The 21014-nt window shown below is 61.6% G+C and overlaps 8 protein-coding genes across 8 annotated transcripts; 4 read left to right on the top strand and 4 right to left on the bottom strand.

Annotated features, from left to right (window-relative positions):
* Positions 1 to 47: 47 nt before the first annotated feature.
* PAN0_001c0089 (uncharacterized protein) lies at positions 48 to 4891 on the top strand (the record flags this gene model as incomplete). The annotated part of the gene is made up of 4 exons (XM_014803709.1): positions 48 to 74; positions 224 to 384; positions 471 to 556; positions 897 to 4891. 4 exons carry the CDS (start codon positions 48 to 50, stop codon positions 4889 to 4891), a joined length of 4269 nt encoding a protein of 1422 aa, XP_014659195.1.
* A 409-nt stretch (positions 4892 to 5300) lies between these two features.
* Positions 5301 to 7292, top strand: PAN0_001c0090 (ribosomal protein L29; the record flags this gene model as incomplete). Its single annotated transcript, XM_014803710.1, has 7 exons — positions 5301 to 5375; positions 5467 to 5554; positions 5639 to 5751; positions 5854 to 5992; positions 6083 to 6180; positions 6459 to 6743; positions 7212 to 7292. The coding sequence occupies 7 exons, from the start codon at positions 5301 to 5303 to the stop codon at positions 7290 to 7292; spliced, it is 879 nt and encodes a 292-aa protein (XP_014659196.1).
* A 455-nt stretch (positions 7293 to 7747) lies between these two features.
* Positions 7748 to 8444, bottom strand: PAN0_001d0091 (uncharacterized protein; the record flags this gene model as incomplete). The annotated part of the gene is made up of 4 exons (XM_014803711.1): positions 7748 to 7760; positions 7876 to 7880; positions 7991 to 8014; positions 8100 to 8444. The coding sequence occupies 4 exons, from the start codon at positions 8442 to 8444 to the stop codon at positions 7748 to 7750; spliced, it is 387 nt and encodes a 128-aa protein (XP_014659197.1).
* Positions 8445 to 8819: 375 nt separating this feature from the next.
* Positions 8820 to 9380, top strand: PAN0_001c0092 (uncharacterized protein; the record flags this gene model as incomplete). The annotated part of the gene is made up of 1 exon (XM_014803712.1): positions 8820 to 9380. The coding sequence occupies one exon, from the start codon at positions 8820 to 8822 to the stop codon at positions 9378 to 9380; it is 561 nt and encodes a 186-aa protein (XP_014659198.1).
* A 102-nt stretch (positions 9381 to 9482) lies between these two features.
* Positions 9483 to 11561, bottom strand: PAN0_001d0093 (p-loop containing nucleoside triphosphate hydrolase protein; the record flags this gene model as incomplete). Its single annotated transcript, XM_014803713.1, has 1 exon — positions 9483 to 11561. One exon carries the CDS (start codon positions 11559 to 11561, stop codon positions 9483 to 9485), a length of 2079 nt encoding a protein of 692 aa, XP_014659199.1.
* A 456-nt stretch (positions 11562 to 12017) lies between these two features.
* Positions 12018 to 14099, top strand: PAN0_001c0094 (digestive organ expansion factor; the record flags this gene model as incomplete). Its single annotated transcript, XM_014803714.1, has 1 exon — positions 12018 to 14099. One exon carries the CDS (start codon positions 12018 to 12020, stop codon positions 14097 to 14099), a length of 2082 nt encoding a protein of 693 aa, XP_014659200.1.
* A 43-nt stretch (positions 14100 to 14142) lies between these two features.
* PAN0_001d0095 (GCFC-domain-containing protein) lies at positions 14143 to 16875 on the bottom strand (the record flags this gene model as incomplete). The annotated part of the gene is made up of 1 exon (XM_014803715.1): positions 14143 to 16875. One exon carries the CDS (start codon positions 16873 to 16875, stop codon positions 14143 to 14145), a length of 2733 nt encoding a protein of 910 aa, XP_014659201.1.
* Positions 16876 to 17202: 327 nt separating this feature from the next.
* On the bottom strand, positions 17203 to 20868 carry PAN0_001d0096 (TAF1, transcription initiation factor TFIID, subunit TAF1; the record flags this gene model as incomplete). Its single annotated transcript, XM_014803716.1, has 1 exon — positions 17203 to 20868. The coding sequence occupies one exon, from the start codon at positions 20866 to 20868 to the stop codon at positions 17203 to 17205; it is 3666 nt and encodes a 1221-aa protein (XP_014659202.1).
* Positions 20869 to 21014: the final 146 nt, after the last annotated feature.

Consider the following 21014-nt stretch of genomic DNA (forward strand, 5'->3'; position numbering starts at 1 on the left):
TTGCGGCTCGACCGTGTAGCTTAGCGCTTACAAACACTGGCTCGCACATGACAAGGCTGCTGTCGGCCAGCTTGGTGCGATTCCGATCCCAGCACCATTGTTACAAAGCCAAAGTGCCGGCAAGAGAGCGAGAGAAAAGAGAGAGGCCGAAGTGCGAAAATCGAGGCGAAGCGTGTCATGGCTCGGCGTTTTTGACAGCTGCACGCTGCATCTCGGCCATCAGTGCCGAGCCACATTTGGCTTGGCCGCACCATCCGCACTCGTCTCGTTCCGCAAGGGTCCCAGACGGTGCAGCGTCGCCTCGCCGAACTTCGGTGCTGCGCCTCGGGACGCTCAGCTCGTCATGCGTTCCTCCTGCCTCGGTGCCGTGCACCTGCTCAGCGCGTGCGTCCCCATGATCGACACCGCACGCCTTTGACTCAGGGTCCTACCTGCCCTCTTCGGCGAACAGGCTTGGGCTCCGTTCTCAGTGACCAAGCGCGCGACGACGTGCGCAACAGCGCCGAACGCGATGCATCGGATCAGCATGCCGCACTACACGCAGCTCCCTCGAGCCGTCTGTCTGGCTCATCACCGAGTTGTTGGCTAGCCGCAGGCAAAGCACAGTATCACGCTCGCAGCTGTCCGCACGAGCTGGCTCAGCCCCCGCGTATCAGGTGCAACGATCTTCGTTGCAGCTTCACCGTGCAGCCTCGCTGTAGTGCGTCGCCGGTCCTCTAGCCTGGATCGCTCGTTTCCATCCTTGCTTCGCTAGCGAGACCCCTCCCTGTCTCGCAGTCCTGAGCCTGCTGTGCCCGCGTCCAGAACACCTCGTCCATCCTCGACGACCTCCATCTTTACACTCCATCATCCTCACCAGGTCATCGCCTCCACCCTCCTCCATAACATAACGTGAGGCATCATGTCGTCTCAAGGCGCAGCTGCTGGTGGCGGCGGCGCCCACATGACCACCCTTTCCACCTCGCTCCTCGCCGCAGCATGCACAGCTGTCGTCGCCGCTTCCATCTTTGTGCTCGTCGCCCTCCGACGCTATCTGGCCGCCAAGAAGCGCAGATCCACCATGATCGCCCCCCAATCAGCTCCTGCGACCGCCCAGGCCATCTACACATCGCACCTCAAGTCCAAATCGATATCCACCGAGGACATCAGCGAGCCTCGCCTCCACTACGCTCCAGAACGTGCACACAAGGCCTCGTACGATCTCAGCAAGATGTCGCTCGCCCAAAAGACCGTCGTATCCATGCGTCAGCAGGGCTTCCTCCCGTCCAAGCCCTTCGCTTCGCCCAAGTTCCCCAAAGCCGCTCTGCTCTCGCCAAGGATGCAGCCTCCAGTCTCGGCCGATCTGCCCTCGCCACGCACACCAAAGTCTCCAGGCCTTACTGAGCTCGCCATGTCGCCGGGACCAAGCATCCTCCTCAAGCCCATGGCGTACGGTAAATCGCCCGTATCGCAAGTCAAGAGCCCCGCAGGAGCGACAAAGAAGCCGTCCCCAGAGCAGAAGAAGAAGCTCACGCGCAGCGCCGTGCCCTCCATGCTGCTCCGCAGCCTCGGCGTGTTGCCCGACTTCTCAGCTTCGACTTCGCAAGCGAAGAAGGCAGAGCCATCGGCGGATGAAGACAAGGAGATCATCGGTGACAGCAAACAACAGCAGGATCAGCAGCAAAGTAAGGAGGCCGACGAGCCTTCACTCACTCCCATCCTCGATCTCGGCATCGACTTTGGTAACGACGAGTCCTTCGAGCAGTCCCTCCAGCTACGCGGCAACTTCTCCTTCGACTCGGGCAGCACAAGTTGGCTCGACTCGTCAAAGCAGCAGCAGCAGCCCGACCTCGAAGCTCAGCAGCCTGCCAAGAAAAGTGCCGGTCTCGCCGGCCTTATCGAGGCTCTGTCACCACAATTGCCCGAGACTTCGACTCTGCCCGTGGGCCGCATCAGCCCGCCAAGTCGTCTCACTGGTTTGCCCTCACCCGCATCGTTCCGTTCGCATTTCCCCACTCCTCCGCCATCGGCAGGTCTCCCGCCAGCTCCAACCACTCCGTCCATGCACAAGGTCCCCTCGAGCAGCTCGCTGCAAAGCAAAGCCAGCAGAGCCACGGCTACTTCCGCTCAACCTTCCGCCGCCCAGTCTTTCCACAGCGCCGCCGACTCCATTGGCCAGCTCTGCATTGACATGTCCGCCGACGGCCCCGAAGACGAGGTGAACTCACCATCGTTCCACAGGCTCAGCCTCGGCTTCGGTCCACAGAAAAGCCCCTCGCAGGGCACTTTCAACAGCATCTTTGGTGGTCTGCGCAAGGCCCCTGTGCGAGGCGACGATATCGACCTCGAAGCGGCCAACTCTTCCACCGACGGTGCGTCGACGCTCCACTCGTCCTCGAGCGACGAACTCTCTTACAGCTCGTCGCAGACCAGCATGGATCTCGAGGCCAACACGAGCTTCGGCAAGGCGAACGTCGTTCCCGCTGCATGCGTTCCTCCTCTGCCCCCAATGCCCATCTCGCTTCAGCAGCTTGCCCAGGACAAGACACCGCAGGCCGAGTCGCAGCCTGTCTTTGCCGATGACTCGGCCACGCCTCGTCCGAGCCGTAAGCGGGCTTCGACGCTGGGAGCGCTCGACCAGCCCAAGCTCGCCATGCCGGATCTGATGCATCCTCGGGCCGCGCCGCTGCCCCCCACGGGTACTGCTGGCAAGATCGCAGAGCCGACGATCAACGTGGAGCCGGTGCAAGTGCACCGTGCAGAGCTCACCAAGCTCAAGGCCAAGTCGACCGATCACCTCCCTCTGAAGGCCAGCCCAAGGGGCGCGGCGACGATGAACTTCAAGAGCCCCTACCACCGAACGCTGATCCCCGACCCACCTATGGATGGCGCTCACCTCTCGCCGGGTCTGGGTGCGGACAGCCCGATCCTGGCGCAGCTCAGCCCCAAGCTGCTCGGTGGCTCGCCGGGCGCCAGCCCCAGGCCCAGCTTCACCGAGAGCCTCAAGGCCAGGCTGAGCCTCTCGCGCAAGTCGCTCACCAGCTCGCCCGGATACACTTCGCGCAACAGCACACCGCGTCTCGACACCATCAACCAGTTCCCCAAGCCCGGCAGCGATGGCTTGCACTCGTTCGCAGATGCCACGGCAGCCCACAGCCCCGCTGCCGCAGACGCGACGCCAAGGCTTACCGCTGGCAAGAGCGTCAAGGCTACAGCAAGGCCCGCTACCAGCCCTGTCGTGGGTCAGGCTGAGCAGGTCGGGCTTGGCTTCAGTCCTGCCATCTTGTTCAACGGACAGGAGATTGAGCCCACCAGGCCGCTGCGCTTCAAGAAGCCATCGTCGGCGGGCGGTCGTCTTGGCGGATCGCCCCAGCCGCAGCTCTCGCCCGGCTCTCCTTCGCCCATGCTCCACTCCGAGGGCATCTTTTCGCCCCTGGTCGACGGCATCGATGGCGGAGCGAGCCCAAGCGGCGAACGCATCGAGTTTGGCGTTTCGGAGCCACAGTGGACCGAGACTGTCAGCTCGCCACTCGAGCAGACCGAAGCCGTCAGTGCGGCTGGCACCCCCGTCGCTCAGACTCCCGCCATTGCGGACGACCTCGACAGCCCTGCGATGGACCACTCGACGCCGCGACCGAACTCGTCGTCGGATGCCGGCGTATTCGCCGAGGACGAAGAGGAGCTCGAGTACCTCTCGCACCGCGACAGCATGATCAGCGTGGCTGCGTCGACCATCAGCATGATGAGCAACAGCACGTGCATGTCCGACTCGATGGGCGATGAGATCGACATGGCTGCGGATCGCCGTGCCAAGCTGCTTGCCAGTGTACAGCAGAACGTGGCCAAGGCCAAAGCCAAGGACGCCAAGCGCGAGAGTCACGCGGCCACCCGCTTCCGCAAGTCGCACATGTCGCAAATGTCGCAGATGTCGCAGTCGTCGTCGCTGCGCAACATTCCCGAGGAGCTTTCAGGCAGTGCCTCGACGATGGGTCTCGGGCTCTTTGAGAGCGAGGAGGAAGACGCCAACGACGAGGAGAAGGAGAACCTCGCCGACAGTCCTCAGGGATACGGCCGCAAGAAGCCCGAGAACCTCGTCCTGATGCCTCAGCACGACAGCCGCCTCATTGGACCACTCACGCCGCCTCTGACACCCATCGATGCTACGACAGGTCAGAAGCAGTCTCGCCACGTGCCTACGCCTTCGACGAGCTCGGCGTCGTCAATGTCGTCGGCTGCATCGGTGCCCCGCCGCATGAGGCCGTCGCGTGGCCGACTGGCGCCTCTCGATGTGGGCGCCGCCAACCGGCTTTCGCCGTCGGGAGCTGAGCAGGGACGAGGCGGTGCCACATCGCCATCGTCGCTCAAGCTGCGCCCGCTGAGCTTGGCAGCGAGTCTGCACAGCGGCGACAGCAGCCCGATGAAGCGCTTTGAGCGACCTGCGTTCTCCCCGGCGCTGTCGGCCAACATCCCAAGTCCGGGACCGGTGCATATGTCGGCGATGAACGAGCGCTCGGCGCGATACAACGAAGAGGGCCGCAGCTCACGCAGCGTCACGTACCGCCAGGGCGGCGTGCTGCCCACGGTCAACTCCAAAGGCGCTCTCGACACGGGTCGGGCCGGACATGCAGAGCCGTCGCTGACGCATTCGGACAGCTCGACTTCGATGGGCTCGATGGCCTCATCGCTCGGATCGTTCTCGAGGATGGGCCACTTTCCGAGCCCCGTCCGCGCGAGCTTCTCCAACCAGGGCCTCGGCAAGGCCATGGGCATGAGGCCGATGATGATGGGTCGCAACAGCAACCTCGTCGACATGCCCGAGCTCACTACCTCGGCGAGCTCCCACAGCTTCGCCAGCAGCACGGGAGGCCGGCTGGGCTACAAGACCAGCGACCTCTCCGTCACCGCCATCTAGACACATTCACTTGGATTCACCCATCCCCCACATTCTTTCAGTTCTGTCTCTTTTGTACACTCTCTTGATTTGCAGGCGGTCGGCGCGCGATGAGGACATCACCGGGAGTTCCGCCGTCCGAGACGGTGGCTTCAACGGGATCAGTCGCTCTCGCGTCCGCCGCCCTGCCCCCCTTCCCAGCTCGGGAATCAGCCTCTCTTCTGCGCTCAGCCAGAGATCGATGGCGCCGTTCACATTCATTACTTTGCCATTGTACATTTGGGGTCAAGCACCCAATCTCTGCTGTATCATACGGACCATTCAATGCATTCATCCTACAGATCATACGTCTCGGCTGTTCTGGCAGTGTATCGTTCTGGGAGCGCCGGGGAGAGAGAGTGGGGGCGCGAAATGGGCTACTGTTAGAGCGATGTGGCCTACAGCTTGGAAGATGTGCACTCAGTTTTATCACGTGCCGCAAAATAGACCTCGGCCGAGCTTCGAGGTGGGCGAGAAATTCAGCCTGCAGCCCAAGTGCCTCGGTGAGGCTGCTCAGCCGACGACGTCGTTCCAGGCCGCTCTGTTTGTGGCCGCAGGTCAGCGATCCCAGATTGGGAGTGCGTGCTGCTGCCGCATTCGAAGCCGAAGCGCTCATTCTCAGAATTCGAAGACCGGACGAGACTGGTGTGCAGGCCCGAGTTTTGAGTGGGAGGCCAAGGTCGCGGCGAGCAAGCCCGAAATTTTCGCGCGGGTCCGAGTTGTGGCTAGCAGCCGTTGGGCTGCGCGACGCCGACAGTGGCCGCGGTCGTCATCACCGTCTGCTGCCGACTTCCACCTCCTCAAGACCCATCACCATCCCCCCATACATCTCCGTCAAAATGGTAGGTAGTCAGCACCAACATGCGTCGAATCGACACGCGCAGTCCAGCAGTACGCAGCATGAAGGGCATCCATGTCGCAGCACCACTTCAGACCGACCACAGAGCGAACGCAGACTCGACTTGGCGTTGCACAGCATGACCAGCATGGAACCGACAATGTTGATCCAGCATAGATACGCTCCGACATATATGGCAAAGTGCAGCAGCGCTTCATGTGGCACTGAAGGCGTCGCAGTCATCGGTAGCGATTGTACATCATGATCTCGCATACGACAAATCAGCTTGGCATGCAAAACACCGAGCTCAATATACGATGGACATCGCTATACAGCCCCAACGGCACAGCACGAACGCAACCGCTGCGATGCTGCAGCTCACTACTATCTGCTAGGCGCCAATCAATCGCCAAAGACACGCACGTATCTGAAAGTGCGACCCTCCGACGATCACTCGTCCCGCCACGGCATCTTTCCATCAACAAGTTCAGTCTCTTAGATACCGTTCGCAGCCATCATGCTACCGCACCGCCACCGCAGCCATCACCGCAGCTGAGACAACACCTCGCCACCTCAACACGTCCGACCTTCCCGACATGGCATGCCCTTCATACTGCTTCGACGACCTCGCACCCCAACGCCATCATGCACACACGCTTACACGTCTATCTCTCCGCTTCGCACCACCGTTGATGCCACCACCACCAATAGGTTGTTAAGACGTTCGAGCTTCAGTCGAAGTCCAAGGGTGACCTCACCAAGCAGCTCGAGGAGCTCAAGACCGAGCTGCTCAACCTGCGCGTCCAGAAGGTCGCCGGTGGTTCGTCGAGCAAGATCCTGCGCATCAACTCGCTGCGCAAGGACATCGCCCGCGTGCTCACTGTCATGAACCAGAAGCAGCGTGCCAACCTGCGCGAGTTCTACAAGGGCAAGAAGTACATCCCCCTCGACCTCCGCGCCAAGAAGACCCGCGCCATCCGCCGCAAGCTCAACCAGGTACGTACAGCGCACGCATTGTAGCGACAGCGACAGCAGCAGGCAGCAGACAGCATCAGGAGGAGTCAGCACGTTGGGTCCATGTGTCGAAGGTGGAGAATCGACAGGACACGTTGGCAGACAGACAGAAGCAGGCGGAAGGCCAACTTGGAGGTCATGTCAGCTGGATTTCTCCGGTCAGAGCCAGGACGGAAAACATGGCCCCACACACTATCAGCATCGCTTTTGGTTGGATTCAAGGCAGTGGCCTGCAGCATGGGAAGGACGAATAGGTTGGATGTGCATCCAGAGCCCAACGAATTGCCGATCATCCTAGACCAGCGCTGGTGAAAGGGACTCACGCATCCATCGACATTGAGCTGGCGAAAGCCCGCATTGCCTCTACTGCTGTCGCTGTTCGCACTCGCACCCAGTCCCTCAACGAACACGCCCCACTGACACTTGCGTCCTCGTTCCATCCTTTTACAGCACGAGCGCACCCGCATCACTGAGCGCCAGCACAAGCGCGAGGTGCACTTTGCCAACCGCAAGTTCGTCCTCAAGGCATAAATCTAGCGCCGTTCGTTTCCTCTTCTTCTTGCACACGATCCCCTTCTATGCAACTTGTGTATTAGCACCCCACCATCCACATCCTCGGCAAAAGCTTGCGGCCTTTGGCGTAAGCGTGTAGCCAACCCACACACCCCAAAATATTGATCACGCCCTCCGCATATGGAGCGTCGAATCGCCCCGAATTTCGTTCACCCTGCGTGCGTGTGCCGTGTACGTGGTGGATAGAAGCCTGGCTGGGTTTTGAGAAGGATTCCATGCGCAGAGTGAGTTGGTTCGAGCGCAGGGTTCGTGGCTAGAAAGACACACTCGAGACTCGATGCAGGCCCACCGTAGGCATTCTGGAGGCACACTGGAGGCACACTTCCGACACACAGGTGGGGTATTGATGCTTGGGAACGGGTGTATTTCACAGTGCGGATTGGAGGTGATTGATGCTTTGCTTGACACCGGACTTAGGCGCCACCACTATTCCAAAGGGTAAGCCAGAGCACGAGAGAGAGAGAGAGAGAGAGAGAGAGGATAGAGTAAGTCAGTACATGTCATCAATCTCCGGATGGGGCGAGCTTTGGGTGGAACTTACACGAGCTGTCGAGGATGCAAGATTGATGTGCGCAGAGAGGCAGGCATGACGGGTCAGATGGTGTGGGTGAGTGAGTGTGCTTCATGGTGTGGAAGATTGGTGAAAGTGGACTTACGATCGAGTGGATTGGGATGTGGATCTGTTGCGAAGCGAAGCGATGGCAAGATGACCGCGCGTGTGTGAGCGATGCGGATTCTTTGCAGTGTGAAAAGGTGCGTACGTACGAGCTTGACAAAGTAGCCGATGAATCCCATGACGACGAAGCCCATGCCGACCGCGCGGCAGATCTGGATGTACTCTGCAAGCATGCGAAGCCGCAAGAAGAAGGGGAAAGGGAGGCCAAAGTTAGTCGGACAGAAATCCTTCAAGACCGCAGAATGGATCCCTCCTGAACGCGGGTGTGCGTATGCCTTGTCTGCTCTGCTAGTTAGCACTACCGAGAGCAAGACAGGAGGAGAGAGGAAAGACGCACCTTTGCGGTTAGGCTTTGTGCATCGGTTGACAAAGTGGGTGCCTTCGCGGAAGAAGTTCTGCGGGATGTCGACGATCTCCTTGATGGTATCCGACATTGTTGCGGGATGTAGCTGTCGAGACGTATGCAGTAGGATGGTGGCGAAGCAATTGATGGAGCAGCAGGAGGCGCTTGCGATTAAGGTCTGGATTGAGCGCCGTGGCCATCTTCGCGCGGCCGTCGGGGGGCGCCACGTCGATTGGCTCAATCCGCCGCCCACGCACACTGCTTCTCCGCATCCCAGTCCGGCAGCCAAAGTGGCCCAACTCAACCCCGGTTTAGTTGCGAAGATGTAACAATCCCAAAAATCCACGGATCCGATGCAGGCTGCCCGGTTTTTTGCCTTGGAGCTGGAAGAAATTCCGCCTCGCTCGTCACTCTCACACTTTGTGTTGGCAACCACCATCTCTGACCAGCTCTGTCGCTCACCACAATGGCTTCGATGTTCCGCAGCAGCTTGCGGACGGCGCTTCGACCCGCCTCCGCCTCCACCTCTTCCGCCCTCGCCTCGACCAGCAAACTTCGTCTTCCATCGCTGCGATTCAACTCCACCTCGACCACCTCGACCGCCTCGCTCGAAGCCGAAGCCGCGCCGACCGAGGTGCAGGATGGGGCGACGGCGGTACGATACAGCTACTTTGTGCCGCGCGTAGGAAAGACGCTGGACAGTCTGCCCGTATATACGGATGTGCGCAACGGCGGCACACGCACCATGACCGAGGTGCGCAAGATCCAGGGCTCCGTACAGGACCTCAAGCTCGACCTCGAAGTGTTCCTCGCCGACACCTACGCACCCACCTACCCCGACTCGCCACTAAGCGTCAACAAGAAACCGCTCCGCCCAAAACCGGGCCGCAAACTCGTTGCCTCCGTAGCCAACCCGACGTACATCCAACCCGTCGCCCAGGGCAAGGTGACAAATGCAGGAAAACTCAAGATCCGTGGAAACCGCGTGCACGAAGTCAAGGCCTTCCTCGAATCAAGAGGCTTCTAAAAATCACTGTACCCTTTGCGCAATCCTCTCAACACCATTTCCGCATCATATACAACGGTGAAGAATGATGATACAATAGCTGAATTGAGGACGCGGCGAAAACTAATCGAATCCGGCACCCGAGCGCTGCTTCTTGCGCTTGTTGGCCTTGTTGTGCTTCTTGCTGTTGGCCTGGCCCTGCGCGTTGGCGCCGGGAGCCTGCTTGATCACCGAGCCGTCGTTGGCGATGCGACCCTGGATGGCAGCGGTTGGCAAGCCGGTGCGGCCCACGATGGTGGGACGCGCCGAGGCCATGGTGTCAAAGAAGGCCGAGTCGAGCGCCTTGGACTTGGCCGACTGACGCGGTGCACCGGGCGCTCTGCTCCTGGCCATCTCGGCGAGCTCGGCATCCAGGTCGGCATCGAGCTCATCCGCATGTTCGGCCAGATGCGCCGTGGAGGGATCGTACTTGCGCCCTGCAAGTGCCGCCCTGGCGCGCTCTCGCTGTGCTTGATTGTAGACGTCCGAATCGACGCCCGGTGGCGGATGGCCGTAGAGCAGCTTTGCATTGACATAGTCCTTGAGCACGTATCGCACCGCCCTCGACTCGTCCGGATTGCCCTGTCCCTGCCTAGTGTAGCCCCTGGCGACGGCGTAGGCGGTGAGCATCTCGAGACCCGTGGGCACGCCGTTGCCGCCCTCTTCCTCGGTGAGCGTGTCGATGCGGATGCCGTAGGTGGCCTCGACAATGTCCTTGGGGATGCGCTTGGCGACGAGCTCGGCGGGCGCCGTGTACTCGCGCATCTGGTCGATGGGCAGCACGCCGTCGCACACGAGCTCGGCCGAGGTGGTGGCGAACTGCGGGAAGACGAGACCGGGACAGTCGCACAGCACGGTGGTGGGCGAGAGGTGGATGGTTTGGAAGTGCTTGGTCTTGCCGGGCGTCGACGAGACCGACACCTTCTTCTCGCCCAGCAGCGCGTTGATCGTCGACGACTTGCCCACGTTCGGGTAGCCCACCAGACCCACGACGAGCTTGGAGGGGGCCGGCTGATCATCGATGGCAAACGTGTCGAGCGGAGGCGCGCACGCCATAAAGAGCTCCTCGAGCTCGAGCACGTTGAGCACACGTGTAGGATCGCGGTCAGGCGAGAGTGTGGTGGTAGCGGTGGCGGTCACGGCGTCGACGACTTCGGGCTGGTCGTGTGCGTCGGCTTGCGAGTCGTGGCTGGCTTGGTCGGCTGCCGGTTGAATGGCGGCCTCGTCTGGGTGTTGGTCGTCGCTGTCTTCGCCCTCGGACTCGTATTCGTCGTCCTCATCGACCTCCTCGTCATCGTCGCGTTCGAGCTTGAGCTGTTCGAGACGCAGCCTCTCCTCCTCCTCGGCTCTTGCCTGCTGGATGGCGGCAGCGTTGGCGGCACTGAAGAAGGCGTACTGAATGCCTTGTGCGTCAAAGTAGTCGGCCCAGTACTTCCTCTGCTGGTCGTCGAGCAGATCGGCCTTGTTGATGAGCAGCAGGTTGCTCCTGGGACCCTTGAGCGGCGAGTCCTCCTCGAGGTAGTCGATGCCGTTGGTGGAGCCGATGCCGAGGCTGGAGACGTACTTTTCGAGGTCCTCGCAACGGAAGCGGAGCGGGTTTCTTGCGTCTACGATCTGGACGACGAGGTGGCTGCGCTCGATGACACGCCAGAGCTGGCGCCACACCTCGAGGTTGCGCTCGAAGGGGGTGAGGACGAGGCCGACGCCTTCCTGGAGCTGTGCGAGGCCGCGTCGCCACTCGAGGAATCCGTCCTTCTCTGCGCGCTCGAGCTGCGCGCGTGTGGTTGCGCTGGTCCACTCGGGACGCCTGGGGACACGCAGACGCTCCTTGTTCTGCACGTGCTTCTTGAGCACCTCCTGCTCCTCCTGGCCCGTGAGCAGGTACGGGTTGTGTCGGGTGCGCTCGCGGTTGGGCGCGGTGATGACGGTGACGCCGCCGTTCCTGCGTTCTGCGGTGAAATCGGCGTCGGCGAGGGATGCGGTGTTGAGGAACTCTTCGAGATCGCCCTCGTGCGTGACGGAGCGCAGGTTGGAGACGGAGCCGTAGTTGTTGATGTCGGTGGTGTGGAACTCGGTCTGGTTGCGCTGCTTGGCCTCCTTGGCGCGGCGGTTGAGGATGGCGCGACCCAGGCCGACGGTGTTCTTGGACTGTGCGAGCGGCATGGTGGATGTCTATGCAAGCCGCACGGGTATCGAAATGGGACTCGGCGGGATGATAGGGTGTGGAGAGGAAGGCAGCAGCAACTGGCTATGCCTGAGCCACCACCGCCGACAGCTGCCACCCAGCTCAGCAGTGCGCAGCCGCAGCGGACTTGACGAAGGCCAAAGGCAGCAGCAGCCAAGAAGAATTCTCCACCCAAAAAAAGGGTCGCTCGACTGAGCCAAAAAAGAAGAAAAAACAAAAGGCTGCAGGGCCAAAGCGAAATTGCGAAATTTTTCGGATATCGCCTCCACACTTTGATACAGTACTGGGCTCCGTGCCGCCTTTTTTTTTTCTCTTTCGAGGCGAGCAACCAATTCTTCCAGCCTTGAGCATCGGGCCGGGAGCTGAGCGACTGCTCCCACCATCATCCACGATCGCTTCACACTGGCCGTAGCAGCCAGCACCACCACACAGCCATGGATCCGACACTCAAGCTGCTCACCCTCATCAATGTGAGCGCAGCACGTCCAGGCAAGCGTCAGCGCGCCTCCAACCTCACCCACTACGACAAGATCACTCGCAAGGCCGCAGCCGCTCAGCAGGCCACAGCATCCACCAGCACCGCCGCTTCCGCATCTGCGTCTCCGTCAAAACGGTCCAAGGCGGCTTCCACCTCGTCTGCATCATCGTCGCAAGCTCAGGGCACCAATGAGCTTGTTGGTGAGGTTTCGGACGACGACGATGATCATGAGGCATCCTCTGCAGTGACCAAGCAGAACCAGGCGAAACAGCCGGTTGCCTTTGATGCTCACTTTGGCAGCGACGGCCCGCATGCAAAGGCCATCGCCAAGCTGCCCGAGTCGGTCAAGTCGCTCACCTGGACTTCTTCTCGCGCGGCGCTCCCATCCCTCCCCACCAACACCGCCGTCTCCAAACCGGACCTGCCCGATTTCGATACCCAGGCTTACGCCGGACAGCCGCAGGTCAAGGTGCTCGACGCCTTCAATGTCTACGCCGCCAAAAAGTACTCGGAGCCCACGCCGCTGCACAAGGCGCTCGCCACCACCCTCGGCAGCTACACCGACTTCTGCGATGCCAACGTAGCGTTGCGAGACCGTCAGCAGTACCGCGAGGCGCTCGCCATGCACGCCATGTCGCACGTCGCAAAGACGCGCAGACGCGTGCTCAAGAACAACGAGAGGCTCGCCAAGCTCGCCGCGGCCGCCACATCCACCGACGCCGACGAGCTCGATCTGCGCGACCAGGGCTTCACCCGACCAAAGGTGCTCATCCTGTTGCCCTTCCGCAACTCGGCGCTCGAGTGGGTCGACCTCGTGACCAAGTTCAGCCTGTGCGCACAGGTGGATAACAAGGCGCGCTTTGCCAAGGAGTTCAACCTGCCCCCCGGCGCGGTCGACAAGCTCGCCGATCCGGCCGTGGCGTCAAAGTATCCCGAGGACCACATCGCCAACTTTGCAGGCAACATCGACGACTCGTTCAAGCTCGGGCTCAAGGTGACGCGCAAGTCGCTCAAGCTGTTTTCGGGCTTCTACGACTCGGACGTCATCATCGCATCGCCGCTCGGCCTGCGATTGGGCATCGAGAAGGACCGTGGCGATTCGGATTTCCTCTCGAGCATCGAGATGCTCATCGTCGACCAGACCGATGTGATCAGCATGCAGAACTGGGACCATCTCGAGTTCGTCCTCGAGCGGCTCAACCACATCCCGCGCCAGAGCAGGGATACGGACTTTTCGAGGGTCAAGCAGTGGTATCTCGACAACCGCGCGCCCATGATGCGCCAGTCGATCCTGCTGTCTGCGCACGACTTCCCCGCGCTGCGCTCGGTGTACAACCACACGCTCACCAACGTCGCGGGCAAGGTGCGTACGCTTTCGCACACGTCCGAAGCCCAAGCCGAAATGAGCCGCGTGGTGAGTGGAGTCAGGCAGACCTTCACGCGGTTTGAGGCGGCCAATGTGCATGCGGAGCCCGATCTGCGCTTCCAGCACTTTACCACCAAGACGCTTGCGCAGCTGAGCAAGAGTGCGGTGTCGAGCAGCCATACGCTGATTGTGGTGCCGAGCTACTTTGACTTTGTGCGTCTCGACGACTTCCTGCGCGCGCACAACGAGCAGCGTCGTTCCGGCGAGACGGCCAACCTCTCCTACACCTCCATCTCGGAATACTCGACGCCCAAGGACATCCGTCGTGCGCGCGAGGCGTTCTTCAGCGGCAAGAAGCGATTCCTCCTCCTCACCGAGCGCGCCCACTTCTACAGGAGGTTCAAACTTCGTGGCGTCAAGACGGTCGTCTTCTATCAGCTGCCTCAGAACCCAAGCTTCTTTGCAGAGTTCCTCGAGTTCCCCTTTATCACCAAGCGCGACCTCGCCAAGCCGAGCGACGACGACGACGACGACGACGAGACGGATCCAAACGACGTGGCCGCCTACGTCGTCTACAGCAGGTACGACCTCATTGCCCTCGAACACGTCGTCGGCTCTCAACAGGCTGCCAACATGATCTCCCAGGACAAGGCCACCTGGAAATTCGTCTAGACTCGATTCGAGCGATGAAGGCAAATTCTACACATCTGCTGATTCAGTATGCCAAGGCTGTGAAGGCCTTGAGGACGAGATTGTGGGCTGTGATGGTGGGCGGAATCTCGAGGATGAGGGCTTGGCGCATGGCTATCGCCAGTTGCTGTGTGGCCGGCGACTCGTGCAGACGCCCAATGATCGGATGCACCACAACAAGCGAAAGCTGTTCGACGAGAAGTACCAGTCGGTTGCCGACCCGAGCCGTGGGTGAGTCGGTGGCGCTCGAGGGCTTGATGACACGCGCGAGCGCGACCGTATTACGCACGAGCCCCAGCATCTCTTTCAGCACCTGTGCAGCCGCCATAGCGTTGCCCGTCAGACCGTGTATCTCCCCCACCGAGTCCTGTAGCCGCTGGATCTGGCTCCCAAACACGTCCAGCACCGCCTCGACCAAGCTTATATACCGCGCGTGCCATTCGTCCAACACGGTGCGCACGATATCCAGCACGCCCACCAGCTGCTCCACCTCCCCCTCCGACCACACTGACAGGCCACCAGCCTTGAACGCCGCGATCAGCTTCGGGACCAGCACGTTGGCCGTGATCGAAGTAAGCACCTCGTGGTCGCCACCGAGCGGCGCGTCGGGGTGGCGCATGCCTCGCTCCGTGTACTCGGCCGCACCGGTGAACCAGCGAAAGTCCACCAGCGACCCGACGCCTCCCGTCCATCCGCTGTGCTCCCCGGTGCGGAAGGCGTCCCATGCAACCATCTCGAGGCGCGCATAGAACTCCCAGATCTGACCCACCGACAGACCACCCCACACCTGCTCGTACTCGTCAGGGTAGCGTCGCCGCCACTCCTCGAAGCGCACCACTACACTGCGCGGGTGTAGCGCCATCCAGTCCGCCCGAGTACCGCGCAGAAATGGCAGCCCGGAGGAGGTGTCGGGGTCGGAGATGCCGGCATCGACGGGCGCGAGCGGATCGAGGTACTCCGGTGCCTGGACGTCCGAGAACGTCGCATTGAGACGCTCGATGATTTCGCGCTGTGCAAGGTCCAGAGAAAGCTGATCGGCCGCAGCCAGCTCGTCGAGCTTCAGGAAGCCCGGTGCTGCATTGCCACCGAGAAGGTCAGGCAGGATGGTGTCGCGCTCTTCGTCGTCGTTGTCGTTGTTGTTGCTGGGGATGAGGGATTTGCTAGGGCGCGAGCCAAATGCCTCTTCCCATCGAGCCTCCATCCACGCCGACCTTGCTCGGTTGAGCATCGCGGTTCTGCGCGCGATCAATGCCACCGCATCACTCTCGATCTCGTCCACCCTGGCCTTCTTCTCGCCCACAAACCGCGCCAGGCTCGCGACGAACCCGTCGAGCTCGTCGAACCAGCTCGCCTTGTCCTCGACCGCGGTCACGTCCAGCTTGTTCTGCTTCTCGGCCCTGTCGAGCCCGTTGAGCTCGAGGAGTGAGGATGCGAACACCGCGTCGGCCGCACCTCTGCTCTGGTCGAGCGCGCGCAGCGTCAGCGTCAGCCTCGCCGAGCATGTCCCCACCGACGGCACGGGCGCGGGGTCTGGGATCGGTGCGGCGCGGAAGGGCGAAGCCTCGCGCGACGCTGCAGCCGCACTCGGCTGCGTACGCCGCAGCTGTGCGCGCTCCCACTCCTCCTCGTCCTCGTCCATCTCGTCTGCCACCCCGCCCGGGGCGTCGTCGTCAAAGTCGCCGCGCACCGCCGCCTCCATCTGCCGGCGCTCGCGCTGTTGCAGCTCCTCTTGCGCCTTGGCGCCGATCGGGATGCGCTCGGCCGCCCCCGTGTACTCGGCAAACTCGTCTTCGCCATCGCCCAGTTCGTCCTCCTCGCGCTGCAGACGCGAGTGCGGATGTGGGCCGTCGTCCGCCTCCATCGCATCGTACGCTTGCACGGCGGAAGAGCGCGAGAAGGGCGCGAGAGAAATAAAGTCGTCGGAAACGCCAGACGAGGCGCCGGCTGCACGCAGCTTGGCGCGCTTCTCCTTGGCGGCGCGGATCACGCTCTCGCTCGGAATCGCATCGTGCTCAAAGTCGGCTGCGTACTTGGTGCGTGCGAGCGAGTCGTCATCGCCAGCTGTAAGGCCGTGCCGCGAGGATGACGCGGCCATGGGGTCGTCCATGAATGTGGCGGGCCCTGGTGGAGCGGGTACGGGGCTGTGGGCGCGCGATCGCGCGGTCGGCGTGGAAGTGCGCAGCTCCTGGAGGTGTTTCGACGTATACAGCGACGATGCCAGAGTGGACGTGGATCCTTCCGCCTGCTCGTGTGTAGGCATGTCCTTGAACGCCGTCGGACGCAGTGGAGTCGATCTCTTGGGCGTGCTCGCCGAGCTGGACGAGAGCGCGGACACGCCGACTCCAGCCATCCGAGCGGGCTTACGCACTCCATCGACCTTGGATCGTCGTGGTGCGAGTGCTGGGCCATCATCGTCGTCGTTCTCATCCTCTGCCGTCTCGCCATTGCCTACTCCGCGCGCCACGGGTTTGGCTGTGCTTCCGGCAGTGGGCGTTGCGCGGGCACCCCTCGCTCGTGCACGAAAGACCACCCCGCCCGCATCTGGCTCCTGCTCTTCGTCCGAGCCCCCACGCGACAGCATCCGCCGCGGCGTCGAAGACCCCGATGCACCGGATGCTGTGGCGGGTACTGAAGGACCGGCTGCCGGCGATGCATCGTCAGCCTCGTCGTACGCGGACGAGACGCGAGTGGCAACGCCCTTGGGCTTGCGCCGCTTCACAAAGCTCGCCGAGCCGCTGCTTGGGTCTCCTCCCTCCATCTCGGTGTGTTCCACGCCGCCTGGACGATGTGTTGTGGGGTGGGTCGGGAAGAGTATCGTTGTGGTTCAGATGCAAGCCGCCCAGGTCGAGCTGCATGTCCTCCACCGAAGAACGGCATTTCCTTGTTCCGAATTCCGAAATCTCAGCCAGGACCTCGAGAACGACGAGGACCCAACTTTTCGCTCTCCTAGATGCCACCTTCGATTCACACTGCTTCATATGTGTTCATCTCACATCATGGCAGCGGTGTGGTGGTTCAATATGTGTTGATGGAGGTGTGATACAATACAAGTACATTTGATGAGATGGGTTGAAATAATGAGAGCTCACGCCTTCTTCTTGAGCTTCAGTTTGAGTCCGGCAGGCGTGGGTGTGCCCGTGCCTGGCGCCGGGCTTTGCGAAGGCCCTGGCGACTCGCCTGGCGTCTGCGCCGCCGGAGTCATCGGGGTCATTGGACCAGCACTGCCGATTCCGATGCCCATGCCCATGCCTGGTCCGAAGAAGCCGCCGCCGCTCGCGAGATGCGGCATGCCCGGGCGTCCTGCACCGCCCGGCGTCCCCGGTGTGCCCGGCCCACCGGCTGCGCCTCCCGCGCCATTCTTGCCGCCGTCCTTGGGGAACATCGGACACGACGTGTTGGTCGACATGTGTCCGACCTCGCCACACCGACCGCAACGACGCTTGGTGTCGGTCTTGTTGAGCAGGCTCTTGTAGCCCCCCGGGATGGCGAGACCCTCTGCGGCCGCCTTGGCGTTCTTTCGCTGAATACGACGTTCCTGGTTCTTCTTGCGCTGCGCAAGCTCTTCCTGCAGACGCTTCATGCGCGCCATGTCGATGGCAGCATCGCCCGTCGGCAGCAGATCCTCCGTCGCGATGGCTTCGTCTTCGATCTTCTTGCGCTGCGTGAGGTAGGCATTGATGACCGCCGGGTCGCGCACCATCTCGCGTTGCCACTTGCCGTTGACCAGCCGACGGATACGCAGCACCTTGGTCGACTTGTCGCCCGCATCGCCATTCACTGTGCTCATCGCACTCGGGCTGCGGTCGCGGCGTACGGACTCGCCTCGACCGCCGCCTCGCTGCTCCGGCTTGCCGCCGTTCGCCTGCAGCGCCGCCCTGCGCTCGTCCTCAGCAGTGAGCTTGGCGGGAACCGGGTTGGCCAGCGAGCGGCATTGCGCGTTCCAGATGCGGTCGATCTCGGATCGGTAGACCGCCTGCTGCTCGGCAACGCTGTACTTGTGACCCGACTTGCTCTTGGCTTCGGCCTCGGCCTGTGCTAGGCGCTCTTCAGCGTCCTCGCCCGCTCGAAGGAAGATCTCTTTCATCGAGACGCGGATGAAGCTGAACGCCTCACCGCGGCCGGTGGGATCTCCGTCTCCATGCAGCTTGAGCATGGCTTTGCCCTGCGTCGCGTTGATGAAGTTCTTGCTGGTGATCCACGGAGCCAGCAGCTGCTCGATGTCCATCTTGCTCTCGTCGTCGTCGTCACCCTCGGCGGTGTTGGTGTAACCGCAGTCGAGCAGGTGGCGCTGTCCCACCTGCATGCTCTCGGCGAGACAGATGTTCTCGGGCGGCAGCATCTTGAGCAGCTCTGCCTCCTCGGGCACCACAATGTGCGCCTTGAGCTTCCAGAAGCCCTGGTTGACGTCGCCAGCCTTGCGGTTGTACTCCATGAACTCCTTGAGCCTCTGGCGCATCTGCAGCTCATTCTGATCTGGGAAGTAGCGCATCAGTCGGTGGATCTTGATACGCTGGCGCTGGCTCTTCTGGATGAGCTTGTAGGCGATCATTTGCAGGCGATACTTGATGTTGTTGGTGATGAGGCGCGCGTGAGGACCAGGGATGGGCTGCACCGGGTACGTCTGGCCCACCACAAAGAGGTTGCGGATCTCGCGCAGATAGTAGCGGATCTCGTTTTTGGTGGTGCTGCGAATGAGCAAGAAATCCGTGTGCGACGGCTTGTGGCGGAAGAGGGGAGCTCGGATCATGTTGTTGTACAGCGTCGGCTGCACCTGCCCTCGCTCGATGTTGCCAAACTTCATGAAGGGCGACTCGTCGGCCACGTCGAGTAAGTAGGGCTCGCCAATGTCCATCTTTGGCACGTGTTCGTCCTTGGCATCTTTCTTGCGGTAGTAGTTGACCAGCAAGCTGCCCATACCGATCTTGGAGAGCAGCGGCGGATACTCTTCCGAATACTCGTACAGCACGTACGGCCCGGTGTCCTTGAGCGTGAGATCGCGCGTGGTGCGCAGCATCTCGTTGGGATCCTTGGCCTTGCGCGCGCCGGCGCCTTCCTTCTTCTTCTTGGACGAGATGGTCCTGGAAAAGTGGAGAGGCATGTTGGTGGGGAACTGCATGGCAGGGCGGTGGAAAGATCGAGCCTCGGCCTTGGTGAGCTTGGTCTTGTACCAGGGGAGCTGAAGCTTGATGGCGGGCCATGCATGCTGAACGACGAGCTTGCCGAGCGTTTGACGCACACGCTGGCGGTGTTCGCGCGTCTGTTCGTAGAACTTGTCGTTGGAGAGGTTGAAGATGTCGAGCTCGGCCTGGCGGCGCGCGAGGTCTCGCTTTGCGGCGGCCGAAACGACTGGTGCGTCGGAGCGAAGAAGCGAGTTCTGCTTGACTTTGGGTCCGACGTCCTCCTCGAGCATCATTTGCGGATCGTTCATGTCCAGCACGAGCGTGTCGAAAGGTTCGAATAGGGTATGTGCATCCCAGATGATGCTGCGGGTCCAAGCACCGCGGACGAGGTCGTGGTTGAACGGCTTGTCCACGCTAGGTGGCGCGTAAGAAGCATCGAACGATTCGTCCATAAGATCGTCCTTTTGGAACTGATCAGCTGCTTCAGCCGCAGCAGGTCGATCGTTCTGAGTGGTGGCCCAGACAACACGCTCTTCCCAGTCGTCCAACTCGACGGGCGCGAGCTTGACCCTGCTACTCTCCGCTTTGACGCCGGGCGTGGTGATGAGCTGGAGATCATCCATGTCCGAGTCGCGCGTCTCGGAACCGGTGGCTGATGCGCCCAGACCACAGGTGAGGTTGGGAAGGATGGAGGCATGATGCGAGCGCAATGCAGATGGCCTGAGCATCTCCTCACGAGTCGACTTGGGCACTGGCAGTTCGTCCTGCGGAATCACGTGGAACTTGGCTTGCGTGTGGCCGAGTCTGCGCTTCTTGGGTGGTCGTGTGGCGAAGAGGTCGGTGAAGTTGAGCACTTTGCCCGGCTGGAAATCGGGGAAGAGCTGATGAACCTCGTCCATGTCAACGTAGGGGCCATGGCCGGGAGCACCGGGCATGTACGGCTGCTGGGGCAGGGGCGGGGTCTGTGGCGATGACTGGCGCGAGCTGTCGGATCCAGGGAGGGCTATCGGCATGGAGGGTGCTGCGGCTGCTGACGAAGATGCCGGGTCGGGACCGGAGAGGAAGGCCATGTCTGTGTCGTCGTCTCTTTCCTCCTTGACTCGAATCATGCCATCGCCGAAGCGACTCGCGCCGTTCGCTTGGGAGCCATGTGCGTTTGCGTGAGATAGTGATGGATCTGGTCGAGATTGCTGCTGGGACAAGGGCACGTCTTCGTCGTCTTCACCTTCTGCGTCATCGTCGTCGTCGTCGTCATCAAAGTCATCATCTTCGCCTCTAAGCCGGGCTCGGGGTTGTTCGAGCTGAGCCATTCCCTGGCGGTAGTATCGGTCGAGCGCAGCTCTCTCCTCCGAGTCGTGCTCGCTAGCGAGTTCTCTGCGCATCTCGTCATCTACCTCGGTCTCCCAGTCCTTGGTGGAGGAGCCGTTCTGACGGTAGGCATCGCCGAGGTCGTCGTCCTCGTCGGCGAAGCGGTCATTATAGATGTCTTCCTGCTTGATTCTGCCGCTGCTGGAAGCGATGCCGAGGCGCTCGAGGTCGTTCTGATGCTGTTCGTCGATGCCTAGGTCGCGGAGCACGTTGCCGAGGGCAAGGCCGCCCAGGTGGAGGGCGGCATTCTGCTCGTCGTCCATGCTGCCTAGAGAGGTGCCGGATAGGCGATTCGCCTAGCCGGATGGGCGGATGTTCGCTGCGAGGAGTGACGACGGTGTACTGGCTGGCTAGCTGGCTAGCTATGCCAGTTGAAGGTGGAGAGGGATTCCCAGCTAAAGGAACAGCT

This window comes from Moesziomyces antarcticus, assembly GCF_000747765.1.
Source record: "Moesziomyces antarcticus DNA, scaffold: scaffold_v10001, strain JCM 10317, whole genome shotgun sequence".
NCBI classification, from domain to species: domain Eukaryota; kingdom Fungi; phylum Basidiomycota; class Ustilaginomycetes; order Ustilaginales; family Ustilaginaceae; genus Moesziomyces; species Moesziomyces antarcticus.